The 16,139-nt window shown below is 44.4% G+C and overlaps 1 protein-coding gene across 1 annotated transcript in view; it reads left to right on the top strand.

Annotated features, from left to right (window-relative positions):
• LOC147906191 (dynein regulatory complex subunit 3-like) overlaps window positions 1-15,734 on the top strand; it is a 117,325-nt gene extending 101,591 nt beyond the window's left edge. Inside the window, exons 11-15 of the mRNA XM_087383484.1 lie at window positions 1,817-1,942; window positions 2,046-2,116; window positions 2,409-2,532; window positions 7,027-7,104; window positions 15,424-15,734. Coding sequence (XP_087239610.1) covers window positions 1,817-1,942; window positions 2,046-2,116; window positions 2,409-2,532; window positions 7,027-7,104; window positions 15,424-15,594 — 570 coding nt within the window. The 3' untranslated portion in view covers window positions 15,595-15,734. The remainder of the gene's footprint in view (window positions 1-1,816; window positions 1,943-2,045; window positions 2,117-2,408; window positions 2,533-7,026; window positions 7,105-15,423) is intronic.
• The last annotated feature ends 405 nt before the right edge of the window (window positions 15,735-16,139 follow it).

Raw genomic sequence — 16,139 nt, 5'->3', positions numbered from 1 at the left:
TCTAAAGCCACATAAATCTATTGTGTGTGTCATGCCTCTCAATGGAGGTCATCTCGATGAGGGATGATCTGTATAGTACTGCCACTCCCTCGGATTCACGCATTCCACCTGTCTCTTGAGTCTCATCTTGGTATGTTGCATCCCATGTGTATCCACCACTGGCGGCAGTCAAAGGGTGCTTTGGGCTCTGATGTGTCTCTGTACATAAAACGTTGTGTCTTGCCCTATGTAAGACTGCAAAAATTCCATGGATGTGATCGTAAGGTACCGTTATAGTTCCAAACAGTTCAAGTAAGGGTTTCAGTGCATTGAATCTCATAGAGCCACCAAACACTAGTCGGGGGCCTATCAAGAACTGCCCATCTTGAACCACTGCCCACTTCCCCTCCTTAGGGGCAATGTCCTGTTTGCTATAGAAGTGTGTGCCTCTCCTCTACTTGCAAAGGTGTGAGGTCCTCATCCAAATAGATATCAGTGTGATCTCGTAGGGCTGATCGTCTGCATAGTACTACAAGGTGAGCCCGAGTCTCTGTAAAGTGAATAACAAGGGGCTGCTCTGGGGTGGGGTCTCATCCTACATGCCAGGCTCCCTCAATCCCATGCTTCGAGACTCCAAGGGTGGAAGCCACGAAGCTGGTTGCATCCTCGATGGGACTGGAGGACTTGTGAGGGATTCCTTGGACTCTCAGGTTGAGAGCCTTATTGGCTCTCTGTTTGCTACTGTGCAGGGTGGTGGCCGAAGTGGTATCCTTCACATATTCTTGTTTCGCGACATCCACCCATTTAAAAGTCTTTGCAATGGTCGACTACATGGGGGCCCACTACTCAGGGCCATGGCTATGGATGCCACCACCTTACGGAGCTGTAGTATCTCCTAACCAAGGCTGTGTATGAGGCGATCTTCGCTCCTTCTGTGATGTATTGAGGCGGGTGAACTTCCATGATGATATGCTTCCAAGCCTCAAGTGGAATCGAGTGAGCCTGAAGTGATGAGTGTGGTAGGGGCTGAGCGTTGAGGGGGTAGGGAGATAGGGGCAAAAGATTGAGAGTGGTGGGGGAACAACTGGAATGAGGTGAGTCTGACTGTGAAGGGGAAAGTGGCTGGCTGATGGATAGGGATGGCAAAAGGGAGGCTTACTATGGAACAGCATAGAGTGGTACGGTGGCAATCGGGCTAAGGGGGGCATGTCGAGGCCATCATTGATGTCAACATGGTGTTGAGGTCGATACTAGTGTTGGTGACAGTGGCGGTACAATCGTCCCCAGAGATGGTTAGACAAGGATGGTAATGATGATGTTGATGCTGATTATGATGACACCTGAACCGAAGCTGAAGTTGAAGCTATGGCTGAGGCTGCTACGGCTGAGTCAGAATCCGAGACTGAATCTGAGGCTGTGATGGCTGCTTTCCAAAAAGCGGTGCTATTTGTTTGTAATCCATTATGGTTGCAGAGGCTATTGAAGCCCTCTATCTATCCTTTCAGTGGCTTGGGCTGCCTTTGCTGCTCATCTTACTTCTTGGGCTTCTCAAAGAGAGAGAGAGAGAGAGAGAGAGAGAGAGAGAGATTAACATCTTCAAGAGGCCTCGTAGGCCTTTGAGACAAGGTACAATTTTTAAAAAGTATTTCATACAACCCACCATGGGTTAAGGCAAGGGATTGCTAGGCCCCTGCTGAGAGATACAACGCACACAAACTCGTTTGAACATAAGAATTTTCTAATTTGATCCATTCGTTTCTTCAACATTTGCATAGACATATATATAACTTTCTTCTGTAAACTAGTAGAAGAGTGACGTTCTTGAATATGGTTGCAGATTTTTCTAGAAGTAGATCAAGATCCCAACAATGCTGAGGAAAAGTTGGAGTTTTTGAGAGAGAGCAGTGAGAAAATGAAAGAAAATCTTTTGGAGCTTGAAATGCTATCCGTTGGTGAGATTCAGGTCACTCTCTTTTTCTACTTGTTGAATTTCAGAACCTCAAGCTCACTTTATTTAAAGTGATTTACTCTGCAGTATACTGATGTATTATGAAACCATGTTTCAGGATTCATGGACTATGTTTGAGGAAAACTATGCTGTTCTTGTGGAGAATTGCAGGCTAAATTTTCAAAACTAATATCCTATCAAGAATATATTCTGAAAATCTTTGAGGTTTCATTCAAATCTATGGGTACAAGTGTGGGTTTGGACTCTGTTTATTGTACAAATGCGGTGGTATTGTTACCTTGAACATTGAAGGCACAACCAAGACAAGGGGAAAAGGTGGAGAGTGACAAGGGAAAGAGGAGGGTTTCTATGTGAATTCATATAGTATATTTGCCTACAACATGTTCTCGATTTGAACTTTCACCACATCAACTCAAAAAGTACATTCACTAGACTGATTGAGCACTTGACATAATAAAACCTTCGCGACAATGAGAATGCTAGAAAACAAGTTTTCTGAGTCTGTTGCAGCACAAGCGGTTGCAGTGATGGAGCACTTTGCATTGAGTGATTCTGATGATATTGACAATGAAGAAGCAAGACTGGTATAAATCAAGTTGAAAATGCTTAATGTTCATATGGTCTGAGAACAATGGATGGAAGCTATTATGATCATCAGATATTCTTTCTTCAAGTCTAACCTATCAATTCTCTGCGGCTTGAGTACAATTTAAAAAATGCCAAGGATGATAACTTGTTTTGTATAGACTGCTTCTCCCTGATACTGCTGCTCTCCCCTCTCCCCCTCCCTCGCTTCAGCTCCCCTCCCCCCCCTGCCTCCTCCCCCCCCGCCTTCTTCCTCTCCTCCCCTCCTTCCTCTTCCCGCCGCCTTCCTTCTCCCTCGGCTCCTTGCAATTCGCAGCCCCTTCCTTCTACATGGTGACCAGATCCCCTCCATGGCGACTTGCAGCTGTGAAAGCAGGCCTCAGCGCCCCCCCCCCCCCCCGCGCCCCTAGGTGTGGCTTGAGCTACTGCAGCTGCTGCTGGCAGGCACGGCGCCTGAGCTGCCCTCAGGCTTGGTAAGCCTGGGCGCGGCACTTCACTGTCCCCCAAGCCGCCTCAGAGGGTGAATCCCTCCTTACGGGAGGCTTGCCCTTGTGGCGGGCTTACTTTCGGTGGGCAGCCCTTCCAGGAAGGTGGAGGTTCTTCATCAGGCTCGGTTCGTGAGTGCTTTCTGCCAAGAGGTGCTCAGGTCATTGGAAGTTTTTCATCAAGGAGTCTCCAAGGGTCTTTTCAGTGCTGCACTTTGGTGGCGTTTCAGCCAATGAGGACCAGCACCCAGCTAGTCTTTTCTTTTGGGCCGGTTGGATTTTGTTTGGAGTGTTTTTGGCAGGGTTTCGGAGGGCCGTCCTCCTTCGTACCTTTCTAGGAACCTTCCCTTTTTTGTCAGCCTCCAAGGGGCTTCGAGAGGGCTCTTTGCCTCTTTTAGCCTCCTCTTTTTTCCTTTTCCTTCTCTTCTTGCAGAGTAGCGGTTCGGTTTGTCTTGTGTAGACCAAATCTTGGTGGTGACCATTGGCCTGGCCAAAGGGGCTCCCATGGCTGCACCCTCGACTCCCCAATCCGTTAAGGTTCTTCTCTCTCGAGAGGACAAACACCAAGTGAAGAAAGCAGTATAGTCTCTTCAAGACAAGGCAAGAGCTAGCCAAGTCTATGATTGGATTCAGGTGAGCTTAGCATTGGACCTCATACAAGAGGTTACCATCTATGGCAGAGGGGTCTTCCTTCTCCATTTGAGCTCCCCTGGCGCTAACCGATCACTCATGGAGTGGAGCCCACTTCTTTTGAGCCTGCATCGTTTACCTTCTCGCTTGGTACCATGGGTTCAAGGTTGATGATATGGATTTGGCACATCATGTACCTCGCTTCCCTGTGACGGTCCACTTTTCCGGGCTCCCCAAGGAGTATAGATTCATCCTCCACTCCATTGGTGGGGCCTTTGGCATGGTGGTGGAGTCGCCACCTCAAGCGGTAGCAACAGTGGTTTTGCAGATGATGGAGTCCCCAAACTCAGGTTGATCGTGGAGTGCCCAAAGACTGTTCCGAAGGAGATCTTTCTGGAGACTTTGGATGGTGGTGAGCTCAGACATTGCATTGAGATTTCAGGCTTGCCAGGTTAGTGCTTACGGTTTAGGTAGATGGGACACCTGGCCAAGGATTGTAGGAGAGGTTAGGGCACAGACCCCCCTCAACCGCACCAAGAGGGTGCACAATGTGGGACAGGTCAGCGGAAGGAGTCCCAGACACCTTGGGTAGAGCCTTTTGGAGGGGCTTGGACTAGGGTGAAGTAGAAAAAGCCCAGCAAGAATGCCTTAAAACAATGTAGACGGCATGCCAAGCTTCGAGAGCATAGGAGGATAGAGCAGGAGGCACCCCCCAGTCTTAGGGGACGCCGGCAGATGTTGCCTCAACGGACCGCCCCCGTACACGAGGATGGGACTTCTTCCGACGCTCAACCAGATCCGTTGATGGCACTGGACAGGGTCCGTAGGATCCGACTCAGTAGCAAGATCAGGGGGTCCATTAGCCTCAACGGCGGCCAATCGAGTGGCTCCTTCCCCACATCTCTGACGACTTCAAGTGCGATCCTTACATGTGGGTAGTATAATGTTATAGGTCCACGCATCATCCACTTCACGCTTCTCACATCAGTGGCCTTAGGCCTCCAGTAATACCTCTGGAAGTGAGCGGACCTCCAATTTTAGACAGATAGATTCCACAGGGTTAGACAATGAGATACCTTGCATTGGCATTACAATAGACTAGTAGATTGCCTCAGTTTTACAGAGTGTGCAGTGCAAGCTTCTTTATTGGAGCTCGGCCAAACTTTTTGTATAGCAGGCAAGGCCTTAGTGGCGAACTAGGTACTCCTGACACAACCTGGTACATCGCCTCTTCGTGGCTTTCACAGGGGCTACATGGGGCAGCTATGGCACCTAGTACGCAACTTCCTTTGGGCAAGCTCGGATGGCACTTGGAATACTTGAGCCAAGGTGGCATGGCAGACAATGATTTTGCCACATGCCCAAGGGGGCCTTGGCATCATTGATGCAAAGATGCAGAGTAGAGCCCTCTTGGGAAAGCTAGTGGTACAGGGTCTCACTCCAGGCTTTGAGCCTTGGAATCTCTTGATGCACACGGGCTTCTCAGGAATACCCCTTGCACAGGTGGTCAGTGGTAAGCGCCGTACTGATGGATTTTCTTAGCTTCTCTCATAGGGAAGGGCTTTCCCTTGATGAGCAGTCTTTTTGGATTCTAAGAGCACTTATTGTTCGGTCTTATTCAACTTAACCCCACATGTAGGGAGGAGTTCGATAGGCAACCGCTTATGTGGCACCCAGAGGTTCGAGATCCGAAGGGATGCATGCTTGGCCAGCAGACACATATTGGTTGGGCACAGTAGGGTAGTGGCCCTGCGAGATCCTTTGGGACTTGGAGGCAGCTTCATATCGAGGATGAGGACAAGGTGCAGACGCACTCACACATGAGAGGAACGGGCACCATGTGGTAGAGATAGATGCAACAATCCCAGACTCCTGGGGAGAGGGATTGAGCACCACCTGAACAGCACATTATTGGTCTAGGCAGTTTTCATGGATGGGAGTGCCTCTCAGGTATAGTTTCTCAAACAAACTATGGATTCCTTTTGGAACAGGTACAGTTTTTCAAACAGACTATGGATTCCTTTCGGAATAGGTACTATAGGGCAGGTGAGGGAGACCTTCTGACTACAGAGCTGGAGAGAGACCGATGGGACGAGGAGGCTTTAGATGGGCTGGCTTGACAGAGGATCAAGATCATGGACCGATTGGGCAAGAACTAGACTATTGATCCCAGACTCGATTCTTTCGAATCGGGAGGGCACATGTTGGAGACTCTAGTTATGGGAGGGGGTGCCTCCCCAAGGACATTTAGTGGGATCCAGGGGAGTGGTTTTGGCCTACTTGAGTAGGGCACTCAGACAAGTGCCCTTCTCGTATACGACCCACATTGGACGATGCTTGCAGTTGGAGGCAGCAGTGTGGACCCCCACGAGGGAGCGACATTGGGTCGAGTAGTAGGTCCCCAGGGAGATCATACCTCGCTTCTGGTGACGCCTTTGGTCCAGCCTACCACCATTGAAGATCTCATTTTTCTTCTGGATGATTAGCTCATGGCGGCCACCCAAAGTGGGCCCTGGTTGGAGCAGATGCAGGCAGACGGCAAATGCCATTGTCATATGAATAGAGTGACTGAGACGATCCCTCACTATCTTTGGGAATGCCCGACAACGCAAAGGATATGGTCAGCAGCTTTGAGCATAGTGGTGAGCGCACACCGGATGGAGAGAAACTCCACGTGGGGGATGGTTGCGTGGCTCACAAAGGGGGGGCACGCGTTTTCATTAGACCCCACCGCTCTAGCCTTTCGAGTTTGCAGCCAGTTAGTGGCTAGGATCAAGGAACATGAGGCAATTGCTTTGAGATGTGTTCACCTTGCACCCTCAGTAGAGGATAGTGTGTGGGGGAGAGGCACATCTCGGTTGCTCACTATATAGTTTGGTGATGGGAGGCCAACAGACTACTCCGGAAGCCACTCTGGTCGCCATCTAGCAGGACATCATATACACTCTACGAGCTGTTTGGGAGTGCAGGACTCCGGATTCTAGAATGACCGCCAAAACGCTTGAACATTTATGCAAGGCATGGCCTGCAAGCATCTTCTATATTCTCACTGCGAGAGGTATTCGCTGGTTTTATAGTCCGCCACTGTGGGTTTTAGCCCTTGTTCCAGAGATTCCATAGGCAGTATACGGGGGTCTCAGGGAACAAGTTGGCCCCTTGCAGGTGGCAATCTGTTTCTTTTCTCTCTCCTATGATCAGCACCTCTTGTGGTTTTTTGCTGATTTGTATGGTGGTGTTGTTTCAAAATTAATAGAAGTTCCTTTTCTCTGGGGAAAAAAAAAAGATAACTAGTTTCGTTCTATTATGTTGCAACTTTCTACTTGAGATTCCTCCAGTTTATATAGGATTTATTCATTGAGAAACTCTTGCTCTTGGCAGCTGATTCGTGACAAGGATCTCATGAATAATTGTATCCAAGCTTCACATGATTCCCATACCCTGAAGATAGACATGTCGGTATGTTTTTCATTCCCCTTTCCCCCTCTGCTTTTCCCAAACACAATAATTTGCACTTAATGTTTTCTAGGTTGTTCATAACCATATTTTTATATATACAGTTTTTAAACTTAGTTGTAGTAAGTTAATCTCAAGAAATTGGTATAGACATGACTGTTGTGTACACTGCCATAAAAGTGCATTTGTTGGCTTTTGCATAAAGCTGATGCATCCTCAAAATTTCCAGCACTTGCTTCACATGCTTAATGTGCTCTTGCCTTGTAAATGAGGATATCATTTAAAAAAAACTAGCATGCATCTGAAAAGAAGTGGCTACAATATCTTATTCATCAGTGCCTCGAAGATGGCTGGTGCATTAGTCAATCCAAAAGGCATCACCTTGAATTCATACAAGCCTCATTCTTTGCGAAAGGCCGTCATCTCCTTCTTTCACCTTGATTCGATGGTAACCGGACCTTCTTGAGCTCTCTGGCCAACTGCCTTGCTGAAATGACCTGCAATTTAGGATTGGCAATGCCATGTAATTCTACAGCTCTACCCGTGGACAAAGCTGAGTGATAGGGCATTTAAATCCATGCTGATTTTACCCAAAAATTTTAACTAATCGCAGCCCAAGATAGCATCTATTGGGCCCATGTCCAGTGCTAAGAGATCCCCAACAAATTCATAATCCTCAGGGAGCTTGATCCTTGCATCTTGGCAACAAAATCTACTTATCAAATGCTGTCCATTTGCAATCTCTACTCTCAACCCATGATCAATCTCAGTAGCAATCAGTCCCACCTTTTGTAAGGTCTTAGAATTGATGAAACTATGAGTGCTACCCTTGTCCACAAGCATGTGATCAATCTTGCCATTAATTTGCCTCCCTTTCAATCTGATCGTTTCAACACTTTTGGCACCCATCAAGGCATAAAAAGAGATAGCATGAATTGTTTGCTACACATCCCAATAGATCTCATCCACAGGACCATTTCCATTTGCATCTTCTCGTGCATGAAAGGGCATAGCAACCTAATGATCCACATGGAAGACTGTAGGCCAACACCCTCGCATGCCACAGGTGGGTTGAGTGTCATTTGATTGTATACCATGCATATTATGCTCAATAGCACCACTAGGATCAAAGGGAAAATCAAACCAATTCGTGGCTCCAGTATCTAGAGCCTTCCACGTCATGTGCACCCTCTGAATCCTCATGAGTGGCATCCAAGGTATCAGATGCATCCATTAAATCCTCATCATCCGATATCTTAATAATCATGCTGAGTTTTGCAATGCCACTGTTACGCATTTTGTAAACTTCTCAATGCTCAGGAGTCCACTTCTCACCACACTTAAAGCATAAGTTTGCTCGCTTTCTATTGTCCATAATAGCCTTGGTGTGTTGTTTAAATTCTGATTGTTCATTACCAGCACTTGGCTTAGCATCAGATTACCTGTATGGCTTAGCATATGGCATCTTGCTGCTGTAATAGTGGGAAACCTCAGAAATGGTGCTGCTGTGTTGATTTCCTATCATGCCAATCAGTCAACTTAGGCTTCTTCTCGGTGTCATAAGGAGCACCATGCATGCTGCCCGTTACATTCTTATACTTGCTGGAATATTTTGGCTCAAATACTTTTGCAAGCTGGGCTGCCCTCTCAATTATGTGCCTTCACATATGTAGTTAGGGAAGGACTCAATCCGTAGATGAAACACAACTTCTTCCCTTTTTCAAGATACGTCCTGTACAAACAAGGAAAGCCTCCAAAAGCGCTGCAAATACTCTTGGACTGCACCACTCTGCGACAATACATAGAGTTCAGCCAAGTATTGATCCAAGATGAGTGGGGATATGAAGGTAGTAACCAATCATTTCTTTAAAACCCCTCCACGTGGTTGGCCTTGGAGTGAATCCCTCATATAGCACCACCAAGTATGTGCATAGTTCTGCATGTGCATACCCGCAAAGATTATGCGATCCTCATCCTACTTTGGGTAGAAGTGGAAATAATCTTCCAGCTTTGTAAGCCACTCCTCCAACTCATTAGGTGTGTGAGTGTCCCCTTTGAACTTATGCCTTGTGAGTTTGTCCTTGACATCCTTGGCTACATAATTCTTGTGTGCGTAACCTCCAGAAGTGTGGGCATCATCACGCTTGAGGTTCACATAACAGAGAAAGACATCTCAAGTTTGATGGCCTCAGGTAGAACCTAATATGAACGCAAGGAATCTGATAGCATCTATCAAAAGTGGCATGTTGCCCACCACTCACCTTTTGCTTCTTAGTAGCTATTGCCATCTGATGCACTAGCTGCGTTTAGCTATATGTGCTCACTGGCAGAGCGATTGGTGCATGAACCTTGGCTTCTCTCCGAAATGATGGCATGCCAAAGGACTGAGAAGAGGACCGACCTCTCTCCCAGTGGTGTGGGCTACCATATAAACCAAAACCAGCTCCAGGCATACTCATTGGTGCGGTGAAAGGGGCACTAACCAAATGCATACCAACGGGTCGGCCCAAAAGAGACGACTTGGCTTGCATAGATGCCAAAAATTGTGAGCCAAAAGATGGCTTGACATCCTGCAAAGAAGGTGCTCTGTGGCATTGAATGCATCATCCAAGTCCAAATAATCCCCATGCTGGGCTACATGCAACGGCGGTCCAGAAGACTGATGCTCATAGGCACGGCAGGCATTTGCCATAAAACCCCTGCGTGGAGCAAAAAAAACATCCTGACTGTCTAAGTGGTCCCCTTGCTAGGGTATGGGCTGCTTGCCCTTGTCCTACATAGCCTGGCTGATTCGTTGTCCCATCTGCAAGAAGGCATTCTGAAGCATAGACGAGAGAGCATCCAAAAATTTCTTACTCCTTAGGTATAGGAGATGCGGGGCAAGTATCCCACCTGTAGGAGCACTCTCAATCAATGCCCTCTGCTCCTGCTGAGTAGCCTCAAGTGTGTCCCCAGCTTGTGACAACTGGGTGGCATCGTGACTGTCACGCAACAAATGCAGGTAAGAAATGGAGTTGACTAGGAGAAATAGACAGCAAAACCTGTTGTAATGAACACCTTGAAAAGGGCCGATGGCAAAGCTTGGGAGAAAGATCGATGAAGAGGCTTCAAAATGGACCAAACGAGGTTGTGAAAGGTCACTAACTTTTGGGCGTTTCTTAAGTCACCTAGGACAGTTATGTACAACACTAACCTAAGACCCCTAGGATTGTTAGGACATTGACTTAGGCTAACCTATCCTGATTGTTAAACCTTGGTTAGCACTAACCAAACTAACTAAACCTAAACCTAACCCACTAACTAAACCCCACTGACTAACCAAACCTAATCAGAGCTACTAGCCTAACTGAATCCCAAACCATAACTAACCCTTGTTACACTAATCTAATAATTAATTTTCTAAGGAAGAGTGGCGCAGGCGGTGAAAAATGGCGCGGGAGCTAGGCGAAACAGGGCGTGGACGGTGGCACGTGCGTGGGTGTGACAGGCGAGGAGGTGACGATGGCTATGGAGATCAACGGCAACATGGGCGTATGGACGCGCGAGCAGCAGCTATCACAGTTCGTCGTCGAAGTTCGGCTCCTTTGGTTTGTAGAGAGGTCGATGTTGCTTTTGACAACGTGTAGTCGGATGATATCCTAGCCACCGCTGAAAAATTAACGCAAGTCAAGCACACGCAAATGAGAGGCCTGATTCAGGTGGAAATCTCTGTAATTAATAGGTCGACTGAACATGTGTGGCGTTGATTGACGCGTTGCTGAAGTTCGCTCAGCCCATCGTTTGGACTTTGCACGCTTGCCGGCAAGCTGGTGCTATTCTTGATGCTGCTTGACGTCGTTGTCACAGCTAGTGGGTGAATGAAGGTGAAATTAGGGAAGCATTGGCGCCAGGGTCGGTGCTCTGATACCAGTGAGGAAAGGGGAGAGGAAGGGAGAGAGAGGGAGAGAGAGAGAGAGAGGCATACTAGGAGGAAGTCACATCAAAAAGTGTACAATAAGGGGTGGATGGGGAGTTGGGGGGTCTCACACACGTCTGCCCGCAAATCGGCGGATGGTGCCTCCTTCAATGAAAACGGGCACCCATGCCTTTATGATTTCACATGAGTACGCTTGCCTAGTGAAAAAATCCGATGTGGATGGTGACTCACGCATGGGCGAGCAAAATATTATGGGCGGCCTGGTCATAGCACCCAAGAAAGCATCCGGCCATCATCATCCAATCTCCATAGTTCGCGGGAATTGACCTCAGGACCCACAGCATGTTTCATGCATGGTCTTACCAATTGAGCTACCCATTTCTGGATGGAATAATTGTAGCGCATTTATTACTTAAATAATTTCGTTCGTCTCTTTGTGAATACAAGGGACGGGTTGCTCTCTTTTGGTTTTGACAAGACGGACAAGATTTTTGGGGGTTTCCTTCATCTGCGGACGGGTGTGAAACCCCCCTAATATAGTCCCTCCACATTTCCCCACCTAAGAGGCCTCTAAAGGTCCTCTAAATTGGCCCTTTTCCCCCTTTCATTACACTTGGCAAGAATAAACATCTCATTTGGTCAATCATCTCAAAGGAAGTAAGAAAAGAATTGCTCAGACAGATGCAATTATTCCTTCAGAATAGGCCACTAGATATGGTGGATAGCATATACCTAATTAGATGGGTTTTTTTGGGGGCAAAAGGATCCTATTGCAAATCATTGGCCTCATGTGGAACACAGGTGGAAACACCATGGTGTTCTTGGTGTGGGCAGGCAGGCTGGGTAGATCTTTCAACAAGGATGTTGTTTAGGTGCACGCCTTCGGCGATCAGAGTAGTGGGTCGTGGAACACTGCTTTTACACTACTAGGTTGATACTTTGATGCGTGTCTAGAGGACATTCCCCTTATCGATGCTTTGGCCTTTTGGAGGTATTCCCATATAAATTTTGCATTGGGGTCCAAGTGAATGGGAGCGGATTAGTGTAGTTAATCACTCTAGGAACCCTTTTTTTTTAAACTTTATAGTTGGTAATGCTAGGAAACTTTATTTGATAGTGATTGCCTAGCCTAGTGAACATATGTGTCTTCCATAGTGAGCATCGTTTGTAGGACATAGTTTAATAGTAAGCTTATTTTTGATGTGGCCTCTTTTTGGAGGCACATCCCACTACTCTTTCTCTTTTTGCCAAATAACACATGCCATAGAGGATTTACTATTCGGGAAGGAGTGACTTGAAATTTAACACAAAGAAAGTACTATCTGAATTTGGAAAGGAGACTCTTGAGGGGATGTCTTGGTTTTTTCTTTGCTGAAAAGTCCATGGATGAGGATAGGGATACATGTTTTGAGCCGGTTTGGGTTATGGGGCATATGGAGCAATGCTTTTTGGATTTGGATGATATTTATACCCCTGTCTAGAGGACATTCCTTTGGGCTCTTGGAGGTTTTGGCTTTATGGAGGTGTCCCCATAAAGTACTTGTATTGGGATCTCATGCGGGGAGTGATAGCGGGAGTGTAATGATGCAGGAAACCATGACATAAGCTTCTCATTCTTTCAATATACGATTAGTAATGCCTATAGATTTTTGCTCAGTGTTAAGGACCGGAAGAGAGGTGTTTCATATTTTTGCACATTTGTATAAATGTTTTTGGAGAAGACTCTGGAAATCTCTTAGGAACAGAAAAATCACTCTTTTCTTTTGGCTTTCTATTCATGGAGGGATGGTAGTAAATTAGTGAAGGTTGAAGTTTGGACTCTCTCTACATGTCTGTGTTGCCTCTTTGCTGAGGATTCTATTTAGCTTTGCCTCTAGGACTATGGCTAGGCTAGGGTTTTTTGGAAGGGGATTGTGGGACTTTTGAGTGGATTTGCTCCCTCCCCTTTCTTCATCACTTGGGGCTTAGTGGCTTGGCTCTCTCTATTTAGGCCTTAGGTGTTTTATGAGATGCACATCTCTCCTTGGGCTTTTTTGGTTCAATGTCATTTGGTTGAGTTATGCGGTGTGGATGTTATTCCCTTATTTTCCCATCGGCATGCCTCGGTGGTCATTCAGCGTGGCATATCTGAAGCTTCAGATGCAAAGAGGCAATTGGTGGTTCCTAGGTCCACCCATCTGACATCATAGCCAGTATTGGGAGAGACAATGTACATACTTTGGTGGTCATTTGGTGGAGAATGTAAGGGTCTTCTAGGTTTACTTTTTCTAAGAGGACTTCCTTCCTAAGGGAGTGAAGAGACTGTCCCTTCTTCTTGGAGGTCACTACAGTTTTGAGGTGGCACTTTCATCCTTAGTCCTAAATCTTTATAGGTTTTTTTAATGAGTAGGGCTTGATGTGCTACACATGGTGTACTCTTGCCTTGAGCACTTTGCTTTTGGTTCTTTTTCATACATGGAAAAAAAAGAAAGGAAACTCTTCTTGATTGTAAAAGAACATGTTCACTACATTGATTTCAAAGCCTTAGGTGTCCCCTTGACGATCTTAGTATGTTCTTGGTTGTAGTGTCTCATTGATGATCATGGTATGCTTGAATCAAATCCCCACGCAGTAGCACTTTTTATAAATTATGCATCAATATCACATAGGGCCTTATGTCATGGGGCAGCATTTTCCCTACGTTATTTAAATGATCCATGTTCAAACATCATCAACTTCTTCCATATCTGTTGTGGTATCTCTAATAAATTCAAATCGTTAGGACTTATCCGGTTGTGGCAAAAAAGATTCCGTGTATTTAATGCTTAAAACATTTTCTTGTCCTTTTACATATTCAACAAGAGCTTCCTTTGACTTATTTATATTCATATTTATGTCTAACTGCTCATGATATTTTTTGCATCATACTTTGAACATATTGAATTATACTTATATTTAACTACTTATGAAATTTTTGCATCATACTCTAACATATGAAATGAGGCTTGCAATCCTTTCATTTCATCCATGTGAAGTGTTTCTTTTTTTTGTGATAACAAATCTAGTTTCTTACAATAGAGTTTTTTGTTCTACTACAACATATGGCTCACTCCATTATGGTGTCCATCCACTGAGTAGTGCTTCATTTCATCACTAGAATTTGTCATGAATGTTAAACTTGAAGTATTGAAGATTTATGTGGCCTAATAATACCTCATCTCATTATTTTAAATGCAGCTCTATATCCTCTCAAATCTACCATCCTCTCTAAAATATCCACTTCTGATTCCCTTGACTTTAACTTTCTAGGGATAACACTAAATATTTGGTCTATGTCGTCATGTGCGGGCGACAAGAAGACAACCGACTTTCACTTCTTCAAATATTTTTCAAACCAACCAGCATAGAGCACAAACAAAGTTTCTATTCTTGTTTTCTCTCTAACAATTATATGCACACAAGATACGAGGTAAACATCTATGTGCATCTTTGACGTTCTGTATGGCCTTCATGATGGATGTTTCCACTTGGTTACTATCATGTTCATGCAAACTATCAATCCATACATCACAAAATAGTTGGTATTCATGTACTAATATATTTTCACACTCCTTGCTCAATAGTAATACTAATACTAGGCTTCTGTATTTTCACTCTCCTTGCTTAAAAAGGCCTCTCAAGGCTAAAAATTATGATTATCAAGCCATTTCTAGACTATAGCTCACGACTTATCTTTGAAGCGTGCACACAAACACACAAAGCAAAATAATCATCTTGTGCATTTTTTATCATTATCTCACTTCACGTTATAGAAGTTTGACTTTGTTGATTGGCATGTACTTCATAAAATTTTAATATAAGGGATTTAAGGATATTTAAAAAATGTTACTTGCTACCAAGTACCCACAATGTAATATAATTATAGGCACAAGCTATGGTTGATTGGTTTCATTAAGTCCTTCATTCTCTTAACACATTTTCAAAATGTATGGATTAAATAATCTTACAAATTTACTTTGGGTTTCTTGTATTTTTAAGTTCCAAAGTAAACATAACCATGCTTTTGTTTATAAATATATTTCATGCATTTAAATTTCAAAACAAAGAGGGCCTATTTATCTTATAAATTTCTTATGGTGTTATACATAAATAGATAACTACACCATCTCCATGTAATCCAATGAACAACAACCTTTAATTTGTAGTGGAAAATTAGCACTTCATGCATCTAAACTTATTGTAGCTTATTGCTTCATTTGAGTACCATTTAAACTCCATGATTGCAAGTTTATGACATTGACTTCATATCTTCACTACAACTTAAGCAAAATAGGCATTGAAAAGTATTCATATCTATGGCACCTTCTAAATGTAGTAAAGACAATCTTTTCATTTCTAAAAGATATGAATCAATCTATCTAAACCAGGAGGATCAAACTTTGCATATTGAAGAAGATATGCAGAAGGCAATAAATGACAATTTCCAAGTGGAAGAGATACGACGAAACAGGGAGAGGGTCGATGATATCTTGTGTATTGTGCATGAAATTGAGGAGCAAATTAATGATAAACTTGATCAAAAGATAAATAGCACATAGTTTCATAACACATGTTGATGCAACTACGTCATTAACACCATATGAGGTCACTACTTTTGTAGGTTATAGATATGGCCGTGTTGATGAAGTACCAAATGTACAAAAGGACTATTTATTTTGGATGGATTGAATGATTTTAATAGTGGCATTACCATGGAAAGTCTAAATAGCCCCACCAAATCGAAGAACAAAGACTTTTTTATTTCATGCATGTGAACAACTTTGAAAAAACAATGTTCTACTGCAATAATGTTATTGGGAGGTCATTGCCAAAGATATGTAGAAGTAGTTTGATTTAGTGAAGTGATGAAAATATTAGGTATAGTTAGTGTAGGGGTTAGTGCACTAATGGTTTTGGGAGGTCATTGCTAAAGGCATAGAAAAGTAGTTTGATTTGTTGAAGTGATGAGAATATTAGATATAGATAGTGTAGGGGTTAGTAGGTGACTGTGACTTTTTGCTTTCAAAATTTTGATGTTGTTTCAAGTGTAATCTTCCAAACAGGTATAGTAGAAGCATATTTGTCACAACAATATGGGATGGTA

Source organism: Dipteris shenzhenensis, chromosome 1 (assembly GCF_047967505.1).
Source record: "Dipteris shenzhenensis isolate YYH24624 ecotype China chromosome 1, Dip_SZ_1.0, whole genome shotgun sequence".
Classification (NCBI taxonomy): Eukaryota; Viridiplantae; Streptophyta; class Polypodiopsida; order Gleicheniales; family Dipteridaceae; genus Dipteris; species Dipteris shenzhenensis.
Note: the sequence above shows the minus strand (reverse complement) of the source record. Positions and strands in the feature narration are given on the sequence as shown.